The sequence below is a fragment of the Grammomys surdaster genome, unplaced genomic scaffold (genome assembly GCF_004785775.1).
Source record: "Grammomys surdaster isolate TR1022 unplaced genomic scaffold, NIH_TR_1.0 65, whole genome shotgun sequence".
Lineage (NCBI taxonomy): Eukaryota > Metazoa > Chordata > Mammalia > Rodentia > Muridae > Grammomys > Grammomys surdaster.
Genome location: NW_021604567.1, coordinates 16,003,612 through 16,014,855, shown reverse-complemented (window position 1 = coordinate 16,014,855; position 11,244 = coordinate 16,003,612). Strand labels below are relative to the sequence as shown.

The 11,244-nt window shown below is 45.9% G+C and overlaps 1 protein-coding gene across 1 annotated transcript in view; it reads left to right on the top strand.

Moving 5' to 3' along the window:
* Abcc4 (ATP binding cassette subfamily C member 4) overlaps window positions 1-11,244 on the top strand; it is a 219,589-nt gene that overhangs the window by 181,661 nt on the left and 26,684 nt on the right. The window contains exon 26 of the mRNA XM_028771612.1: window positions 3,137-3,292. Within this exon, the coding sequence (XP_028627445.1) occupies window positions 3,137-3,292 (156 nt within the window). The remainder of the gene's footprint in view (window positions 1-3,136; window positions 3,293-11,244) is intronic.

Below are 11,244 nucleotides of genomic sequence, written 5' to 3'. Positions count from 1 at the left end.
TATTGGTCCTACTGAGCATGTAGCATTGGATATTGGTCCTACTGAGCGTGTAGCATTGGATATTGGTCCTACTGAGCATAGAGTATGGAGATTGATCCAGTAGAATATGGACTGGAGATTGACCCCCATGTTGGGGCTGGAAAGATGCCTCAGCTGTTAAGAGCACACACTGCTCTCCTGGAGATCCCAGGTCAGCTCCTAGCGTCCACAACGGGCAGCTCTCAACTGCTCGTAACTCCAGCCTCCAGGGCTCCGCCTCCCCAGGTCCCAGGCTCACATACACGTATGCACACGCCCACACCTGTGAACACACACATATCCACATAATCTTTTTAAAAAGTCTGTCCAACGTGTTACTGCTGTGATTGTTAGAGACGAACCTTGTCTAAATTGGGGAAACAGAGGCAATTGAAAGAGATAAGACGGGGTCACTTCCATGTGTCACTTCGTGGTGTGACCCTGAACCTGGTGACAGTCTTCTCCTTTGGCACCTGTGGAAATCTATCAGTTACTGGAGAAAAGTCTTAGTTGACAGTTTATTGCCTTTCATAGGCATAGTCAGTTTCTGTTCAGTTTGTTTTGCTTTATTTTTTTTAATTATAAAATTAATTTATTTACAAGTTAAAATAGCTTTCTTGGCTATTCACAGTGCAAAGCATTCTTACATTTGCTTTGTCTTACAACAGTGCCATGTGAAGCCGGTACTTCTCTTCCCAGGAAGCATTCGGAATCATGTGGGCAGCCTCAAGTACAATTATTTTTTTTATTGAATATTTTATTTATTTACATTTCAAATGTTATTCCCTTTCCCCGTTCCCCCTCTGGAAACCCCCTATCCCTTCCCTCATCCCCCTGCTTCTATGAGGATGTTCCCCCACCCACCCACTTCTGCCTCCCTGCCCTGGCATTCCCCTACACCGGGGCTTTGAGCCTTCACAGAACCAAGGGCCTCCCCTCCCTTTGATGTCTGACAAGGCCATCCTCTGCTACATGAACAGCTGGAGCCATGGGTCCCTCCATGTGTACACTTTGGTTGGTGGCTTTAAATGATCCTCACTTAAGTTTGGAGTTAACGGTTCTGTAGACCAGCCGCTCTCAGCCTTCTCCGTCTTTACGGGCACATCCAGGTGGTTCCTCACAGACTACAGCCATTTGGGTCTTCACCGGTACATCAGTTTTTCATTTGTCACAAACGTGGATTTACCTCTGCCTTCATGTGTGGCAGTTTGTATAAACAAATATCCAGAGATGAGTGAAACATACATGTGTATGCAGAGACACACCTATGTTGCATTAATTAATACCGGCCACTGGTCTAGCCAACTATCTAAGCTGCGGCAGCTCTGCCTAGCCCAGCCGCCATGTTTCTCGGCCTGAGGCCACATGCGTGCTGCAGCTAGAACTGACCTGCCAGAAACACCAGCCCTGCCACCCACTAGATGCCAGCGTGAGAGATGGCTCTGCCAATCTTCCACGCTGTCTCCACAAGGCAGGGCATTGTCCAGACCATTCCACATTGTCCATCCATGTGGGCCCAGTAAGAGAATGAGACTCTAATTCTTATAGATTAATCAAAGGCTTTATATGTTTGATAACGATTAATAACAAGATGCTCATACAAAGAGAGTTGTATCCCAACTAGCTAACCTAATTATAAGTTTATAAGTTGTTCCTCACGAGTGCTCTCCAGACCTGTGTGGTTCTCCATCCTCCTACATCTCAGCCCTCTCTAGCTCCTCCTCTTCCTTTTTTCTCTTCCTCTTCCAACTCCTCCCCTTCCTCTTCCTCTCCTTACTCCTCCCACCTTAGCTCCTCCTACACACCTATGTGCAGAATCCAGCCCTTCTGCAAGGTGTAAGCTATTGTCGCCCATAAGGTGGATACCATCCACAGCGATTGTAAAACTAAAGCCAGCTTTCTTACTGTTGTTCTCCATCACTCTTTTTGAAAGGCTGATGGTATTAGAAAACATTCAAATGATAGACCGTAAAATTCCCACCATATAGTTGAGTTTGGTTCCTCTCTGTGTAAAATGGTGAGGTTTTCTTTTTCAATCTACTGAATTAATTTACAAGTGATAGAAAGCATGTCTGCGCCCTTCATTGACTTCAGATTTTTAATAAGGATGATGTCATCCCCTTGGACGCTCTCACCTGTTGAGCAAGCTCACTGGAGAAAAGGCTAGTTTTCTGCTATAGGTTTAAGCATAAGCTCCCAAAATCAGTTGTTACAATTCAGTTTTTTTCCCTGACCAGCATTCACCTGCGTTATATTGATTCTTTGATCTTATTGTCAGCACACTTCATTCCTCTCTGCTCTGACTTTAATAAGAGGAATGATTCTTCACACAAATCTCTCCCAAGGGGCAATTGTGAGTATTAATTGGTTTGTAAAATGCCTTTTGAACTGCTCAGATGAAAGGCCCCATGTGAATAGCAAAAGCTATTTGTGGTGGTGCAGTTGTTGGTCTCATTATGCGTGTTTGGGCTACTGGTTACTCTCTCTTAAGATGTGCAGACCCGCGTTTGCAAACGGGAAGGTATTTCCTCTAGAGCCACAGTGTAATCAGCTAGTTAATAAACGCAAGCAGTATACGTTCTCTATCAACAACGAACTCATTGTAAATGATAGGACGCTAGGAGAAACGGTGATTCTTTACGTGTAACCCTTCTGGAGAGCGATTAACTCCTCTGGAATTATCCAAGAAGTTCTCAAGGTTCCACAAACACAGACCTTGGAAGTGGCACTCATGAAAAACCATCTTCTCATAAGCTACTAAGGAAACTGCTGACTTGTCCCTGCCATTCATGTGACTCTGTGTACCCAGTGGGTCTAACCCAGTGGATCTTACCCAGGGACACTTTGCCCCCCCCCCCAGAGAACACTTGACATTTTAGGTTGCCACAGTTTGGAGGCTGCTATGGATCTCTGGAAAGGACAGCCCAGGGATGCTAGTAAACATCCCACAAGGCCAGTTCTCCATCCGCCATGAGGAACTGCCCTGCCTCACGGGTCAGCAGAACTGAGACTGGGAGCTTAGAGAGAGCTTCATAACTCGCCTTTGAAAATGAGCGTGCTCACCTAGGTCGGTCGTAGATGGTTAATTTTTAACCCCTCCCCCTGGATTTCTTTATAGGTTGGAATTGTGGGAAGAACTGGAGCTGGAAAAAGTTCCCTCATCTCAGCACTCTTCAGACTGTCAGAACCTGAAGGGAAAATCTGGATCGATAAGATCTTGACAACTGAAATTGGACTTCATGACTTAAGGAAGAAAATGTCAATCATACCTCAGGTAATGCAAGTTAGAGCATCCACACACTCTTCTTTTACAAGAGTACCGAAGTTTAATTGCTTTTAATTTTATTGCTAGCTTTTTTAATTGGATGAAAGGGTTCAGCCATTAACCAATAGCCAATAAGGCATACTTATTATCAACATGTATTTTCATAGATAACTTGAGTGCATACATGTGCATGTATGAGTACGTGAGAGAGACAAAGACAGGGAGAGATGGACAGACAGACTAGGGGAAGATTCACCCTAATATACTAGTAATATATAATAATAATATAATATACTTAGATTATAATATAATATAATATACTTAGATTCACCCAGGATTCGGCCTCCCCGGTATTGCACTTTTGTTCACTAATAATTACATAATAGTTAGTGAGCAAGAGCCTTGTATAAGGGTGTGTGATTGTAAGTATAATGAGGGACTTTTGCAGTAGGCAGTGAGACTCCCCGTCTCCCCGTCCCGTTTCAGGGATAATGATCTCCATGCCAGGTCTTCCGTGGCACTGAGGCAGGCTGGGAGAGTTACAGAGCATATAGACGCTTTGTAGACACTCTCCAAATCTGGACATTTAGGAAGTGACTTGAAACAGGGAAGGAGCACAGAGTCCTGGGGGAGACGAGGGACAGTTCGCATCTCTGTGTACTTCGAGGCAGGCGGTGGCGTCGCAGCGGCTAAGTGCTTCTTGCAGGCCCAGCATGTGGCTGACAAGGTGGTAGAGGTCTATGTTGCCATTTCCTCCTGAGCTGATCATCTGTTCTTTCTTGCCATTCCATAGCGGAAGACGTTCAGGCAGTGTCCAGAGACTGGATTACGTACTAGCGTCTTGTTGAGCTGTTTTTAGTTTTACCCAGTATAATTCAAAAAGTCTTCATTGAATAATTACTGTCTTCTAGTTAGACAGCCACAGGCAGCATAGGGCCTGACCCCACAGGCCTGCAGCCTGCAGCTGTGGAGCCTGGCAGCTTCCTCCTGCCCTCGGCTTTGGCGCTCAAGTGGATTCAGCTCCAGGCTTGCTTTGTGGGGTTTTATTTTGGTGTGTTTTCACACTCAGTAATCATATGGCCATCAAGGGGAGCTGGGGAACCCATACACGTGCACACTCATTCCTGGTGTGAGAAATAGAGAAGAGGCAGAGGAGAAAGGGTCAAGAAACTGTGCTTTCTGAAGCTGAGACCGTAATGGGCCTTTAAGTGTTTGCTTGTGTATTATAAAGTACAGAACCCAACACCTGAGAGAAGGGGATTATGAGCCCTGAGCCTGTGGCCTCCGAAGGCTAGCGTGTCCCACGCTGACATGAAGAGTACGCATCATAATGAGGTTGTGGAGAAATTAGAACTCTGCGTTTTACTAGTGGGAATGTAAAATAAATGGTACAGCCACCATTTTAGGCATAAGCATGGGACTCCTCAGGAGACTGATAATAGGACTGCGACATTTTCTAGCCATTTCACTTGTGAGCGTGTATGTGTGTGTGTACACACTCATGCACACGCACACATATGAACCAAAAGCAGGGTAACGCAGAGATATTTGTTCATTCCAGTTCCCAGCAGTGGTATTCACAGTAGCCAGGAGGTGGAAGCCACCCACATGTCCATCAGCAGATGAATAGCTAAAGACAAAATGTGGCTTATACAAACAGTGGGAAGTTACTCAGCGTTAAGAAGGGAGGAAATTCTGATACAAGCTACAACACGAGCAACCTCTAAAAGCATCATGCAGCTCGAAACCAGCCGTCCCCAGAGCAAACGGTTATGATCACACGAAGAGTGTTGGAATTCACGAGGACACGGAGTCGATGGTGTCCATTAGGGACCGGAGGACGAGAAGTGGTTTTGTTTAATGGATAAGGGGATTAAGGTTTTAAGAAAACTAAAAGCCCTGTGATTGGTGATGACCGCCACAAAAGATCATCAAAACACTTAGCCTCACTGCTGTGAGATTTAAAATGACAGAGAGGGGAGGGAACAGGAGACAGCTCAGTGAGTAAAGGCGCACACCGCCAAGCCTGGTGACCTGAGTTACCCACACGGTGGAAGGAGAAAACTCAGCCGAAAGTTGTTCTCTTAGCTCCACAAATAAGCGCTGGCACACGGGTGCATGCGCACCCTCACGTAAATAACTGTAATAATAATAATAGCAAGTGATTAAGGCATAGATCTCACGTTGTACTTATATCCTGACAGGTTTCTTTTTTTTCCTTAAAGATCAAAAGACCACTCTTTTAAGAAGAAAATAAAGGAAGAAATCTTGTGTCACATAAGGTCCCTCTGAGCACACACAGCCTGGTTACAGTAGAAATAAGGGCTTCAAATCTCAGAAATGGGTCTGAGGAGACACCAGTGTGCCTGTAATATACGCTCACATCCTTGAATGATAGGACCTAGAAATGTGCCCCGTGCTACTTTTAATATTTCTTAGAGATGGTTGTGTGCTTGTGTAAACGAAAGAACTCTGAATAGTGAAGTAGCATTAAGACAGCTCTTGGCTCTGCTGGGAATGGTTTGGAAGCACATCTGAGCAAAGACTCACACCTTGACATCACCAGGTCTTGCTGCTGTGCCATGAACTCCCACCCTCCTCTTGTGCAAACGCTCTGTGGAACTGCTCCCAAGAATGCCTTCATAAAGCAAGGCTCAGATTTGTGTCCTTGTAGAACATGATCACCAGACGCTAGAAGCTAGAAGCTTCTCCTGCCTGTCTCCCAGATGTTAGCTGGCTGACATAAGAAACAATTCAGAGAAACCAGGCGTGTGTAACAGGCTCAGGACAGACTGTGCAGTGTGTAACAGGCTCAGGATTGACTGTGCAGTGTGTAAACATCCCGGCATAGACTGTGTAGTGTGTAAAGACTCAAGGATAGACTGAGTAGTGTGTAAAGGGCCTAGGATAGACCTTGCAGTGTGTAAAGACCTCAGGATAGACTGTGCAGTGTGTAAAGACCCCAGGATAGACTATGCGGTGTGTAAAGACCTCAGGATAGACTGTGCAGTGTGTAAAGACCCCAGGATAGACTGTGCGATGTGTAAAGACCCCAGGATAGACTGTGCAGTGCATGTGCTTACTGTCAGCCTGGCCCGTATTTTCATCCTTTTCCAGCTGCTGGGAGGGAATAGACTTGGTCATGTCACCTAGCTCCCCAGGCTGGGTTCCTGTAATGATTGCCTCCCAGATTCTTCACGAAGGATCAACTGCGTGAGAAAACGGGGATGGCCTAATGCGTGGCTCTTAAGAATAAGTAGTAACTCTTCAATAAATAGTAACTACTATTAAGGATTATGGTACAGTCCTATAGGTATATAACCCAGTCTAGAAAGACTTGGGTCGTTAATTTCTGTTTATGCTTTTGTAATCCCTGGTGATTTTCTTTACATCAAATTATTTACGTAAACTAAAGCTAGTGAGACAGCAAGCAAAAACTAAACAAACCCTCCCAAACTTCACAGACCTTACTCAGAGACATACCAAAACTGCACGCACGTGCTGCACACACATGCTGCACACACGTGCTGCACAAGGGTGGAGCAGGGAGAGTATCTCTGGTAAAACCTGACAGCCCTAACGTTTTTTGCTCACAGAAACAAAGCTTTTCCTGACAGCTGGTCTGTAGCCATGGATACTGCTGCACAGCCTCAGTGAGTTCTTCTGTATTTGTGCTCTTCCCTGCCCACATTTCTTAAGGATTTTCTCCATTTGGCTTCTCTAAATGTGTGTTGCAGCTGGGACAGGTTACTGTGGGAAACTCCACGTTTACCACCTTCCCAGCCTCTCAACCATCCCCCAAACCCTCATTTGCTGAAGAGTCAGGCCCAGCGGCTGCATAGCTAGGATTCCCCATGCCACCTCCTGATGCTCTGGGTCACACTGGTTTCAAACTGATCTGTTGCCAACCAGATGAACCCCACTGTGTCCTGATGCCTCGAGGGTCATGTGTTCGCCTCCACACACCCACATGCTCAGAAACAAACATCTCAGGAAGCACCGTCACTCGTCTGTGAGGTGGCATATTCTATTCCGTTTATCTTAGTCAGGTTTACATAAAAGACAAAATGACAGTCACAAGCCACAACATTGATTTCATGAGCCACTGGACGCTGCACCTACCCTTTGAAAATGCTGTGCCCGCTGCCCTGCCTTGTGGACTGGTGCCTGCTGACTGTTAACACCCTGGGGAGGGGGAACCTTTGGTATAGCAGCCCTGGAAGGCAAGAAGAGCCAGGAAGGAAACCGAGGCTGGAGGAGATTTATTAGCTAACACTGTAGCAACATCAGAACTTAGCACGAACCAGGCTCCACGTTCTCTTTCTCATGAAAGTTCATAACCAAAGGACGACCAGTCAGATATTTTAGTCATTGTCTATCCACCCTGCCTAGGAAGAGTTCCTAAAACAATAACCAAAGAAAACAAACTCTGAGTAAAGTCAGAAGTAACAGAAAGCCTAAGGATCTTGGCTCAGTCAGGCGCTTTGGAAGACTGGTTTGTGAAGGTGGCCTTGCCTAAAAAATACAAGTGACAAATAGAAAGGCATTGTAGAAACATGGATTCACTGGGCGCCCTGCTGAAGGAGCGCCAAGATACTCAGCCGCAGAGCCCATCCTTGCGTGTGCAGGGTCTCGATAGAAGGTAGAGAAACCCAATCAGCAGAGCAGTGTGGGTCAAGCATCCCGCTTCCCTAAGTAAGCAGGAGCCAAAACCGATTGTATTACACAGGCAGCAAAAGAGAAATCAAGTCCCGGCTACTGAGCTGCAGGTCTATATGAACCAAACCAACAGCCCTGTTGGGGAGCGGCAGCTTCCTGTTCTCTCTTCTAAGCTCCTCCCCTTAGTAGATGGCTAAGCTCCTCCCCTTAGTAGATGGCTAAGCTCCTCCCCTTAGTAAATGGCTAAGCCCCTCCCCTTAGATAGCTAAGCCCCTCCCCTTAGATAGCTAAGCCCCTCCTCTTAGTAGATAGCTAAGCTCCTCCCCTTAGTAGATAGTTAAGCTCCTCCCCTTAGCAGATGGCTAAGCTCCTCCCCTTAGCAGATGACTAAGCTCCTCCCCTTAGTAGATGGCTAAACTCCTCCCCTTAGCAGATGGCTAAGCTCCCATCTTTTGTCAACCTCCCAGGGGCAGTTCAGATATAGGGTTTAAAGACCAGAGGGTTCCCAAGATCTGGGCGGGACTCCTGAGCTCCTTTAAGGAACAAGTGAATGAGACAGAGCCCCACCCCCACGTGAGCTGCCTGTGTAACTTCCTTGAGCAGAACAAATGGCTGATACTTCCTCTGTATCTCCACCACCACCACCACCAGGAAGAGAACCCCATGAGGAGCCTGGCTTCAGGGAATAGCTTATCAGAAAGCATCTGCAAATGTGAATTTCAATATTTTCTGTGGGTAGAGTTTCTTTACAAGCAAGAGCCTGGTCTTTTTGGCACCAAGGCAATGTTCTCAATCAAAGAGCAATTCGCAGCAAATTCCCATTTACAGAGGCTAGCAGGGGCTGATGTGTACCTACATCTGTAATCTTTATCATGATCAAACAGATTCTTTGTGTATGTTTAATAGATTCCCTTTGTTTATACCAAAACAAAAAGCCAGGTGCTTTTTAAACAGCCCACTCTTTCTTTTTTTTTAATTCCCCTGGGCTTCTAATGAGTTTAAAAGGTTAACCAGAGCTGCTGCTATGTCTCTTTAAGGTCCCTTTCTGATCACCTGGGGTGTGTGGGTGTGGGTGTGGGTGTGGGTGTGTGTGTTTCAAAGAGAGGAGAGGGTAGGTGTGCTGTTACTAGTGAAGAAATACAACTGGATCCCAGCCTAATGCAGCTGTCTTTGTTCTTGCACACTGAAATCTCCTTTTAAAACCCACTGCTCCCTGGAGCTGATGACCTTTTTGTATTTAAAGTCGACTTTACAGGACTTAAATTCTTCTCTCTTTATGGGTGAACAATGTTCTTTTCTTCTGGAAATGCATGATGATCGGTTCATTCAGAGGCTACAGGACTAAGGGAAGAAGAAAAGAGAAACTGAGACTGGGGGACTGCAGGTGACAGTGCCACCTTTGAGACCAGAAACTGCTGCCCTGCATAGGGACCAGGGTAGACACAGCAGACACAGTCCAGGCCGCGATGCGTGGATATTTTAGGAGGGGGATGTTTCCTAGTTAGTACCTCCAAAAGACGGGAGTAAGCGTGGAGCTTTATTTTTGTACCTTTTGCCTCGGTCCCTGGTTGGCTTAAGTGTCTGAAGCTGAGCAGGTTGGGTTTCTCCTTAGCATAATGGAGGCCTAGCTTATAGTCAGTACTTTCAGAAGGCCTAGTAAAGTCTCTGGGTTTAGGGACCGGGATTATCGGCTTGCTACCCCAGATGCTTTCATTTAGACTGGACACTTCAGGGCGGCATGCCTAATGAGAGTGTGTATTATGGTAGTACCAGCCAGAAGCCCGCCACTGAGCATGGCGCAAGGCTTACAACAGTAACTGGATGATGGAAAACAAGTTTGACACTAGGCCTCTGATTTTATTGCTGTATTGAACACGCACGCGTCTATTTTACTAATTTTACTCTTACTAAAGCCTCTACCATCAGAGGAGATACACTGAGGCTAATAAATTAGGTTGTCGGTTCCCCCCATCGATCCCCAGACGGAAGACTTCTGCCTGCAAGCATTTTTACAGCGCTTATTTATAAGACTAGTTTGTGAACGTCATGGCGCGGAGGTGGGCACTTTAAATAATAATATCTATCAGAAATGATAATTAACTCTCCCCTTATCTCCTCTCTCAGCATGGGTCTGCTATGTGCACTTTCTATCACCTTTTGAAGATAATATTAAGGATTTTATTTGGCAAGTGGATACAGGAAGCAAGCAGTGTGCATAATGAATTTTCCCTAGTAAAAGCGGCATTGTGAACAAATTACCCGCTACTTTTAAAGAAAGTATAGCTTCAACCGGTTCATGTTTTATTAAGTCATTCTCCTTGTTCAACAAGTCTTGATGAAGCTTTACTTATGAAACGTGCATCCGGCGTGTTGTAACAAAGAAAATCGCTTGTTTACTTAATTATTTTCTTCTAATATTGCTAAATAAACATGAGTGATTGCCCAATAGTCCCTTTGAGTTGACAGTGTAGATTTAATAGAGACCCTTATTTTAGTTAACAGTGGTCTAGGGATAGTTAGCCAAGCCTCCCAGGGGCCTCCTGTTTGAGGTTGGTGTTTAGAATACAAGATAAAGCAGGTGTTCGTGTCCTGCAGCTGATACATGTATGTGAAGGAGTGTCTAATGGGAGAAGGAAGGGATGAAGCAGGCCTGAGTACCCACCTGCTCGTGAGGTGGGGCGTTGGGCCAAAACTGTGCATTCCTAAGGCTGTTCCCGAGAGCACCAAGCCACCGTTCCTACTATGCTAAGATAATGAACATTGTATCATCAGCAGTCAGTTACATGCGTTAGTGTTCAAGGTGGGGCACTGTAAAAGTCTAGGAGGCCTCTGTCGGAGTCTAGACCTGACATATCGGATGTGCTCTTGCTGTCTGAGAGGAACCTGGAGGAAGAAAAGCTGAGGTAATATCAGATCTCCTGGACAAGGAAAGTGACCTGCCTTTAACATAAACAAAGAAGCCAACTCTCACTCCTCACATGGGCTCAAAGCTGATTCCTGACCATGGTTACCTCAAGGCTCTCATACACACATCTTTAGAGCCACTCAGTCAGGGCCCCTGCCTAGCACATGGCCATGGTGCTGAGCCGGTGTGGAGAAGTCAGAAGAGCATCAAAGAGAGGACGGCTGGCAGACAGCAACATGCCTTCTGTGAACCTCATAGAAGCAAGAAGAGAATTTACCTGTCTTGTGGAATCTCTCTCTCTCTCTCTCTCTCTCTCTCTCTCTCTCTCTCTCTCTCTCTCTCTCTCTCTCTGTGTGTGTGTGTGTGTGTGTGTGTGTGTGTGTGTGTGTGTGTGTGT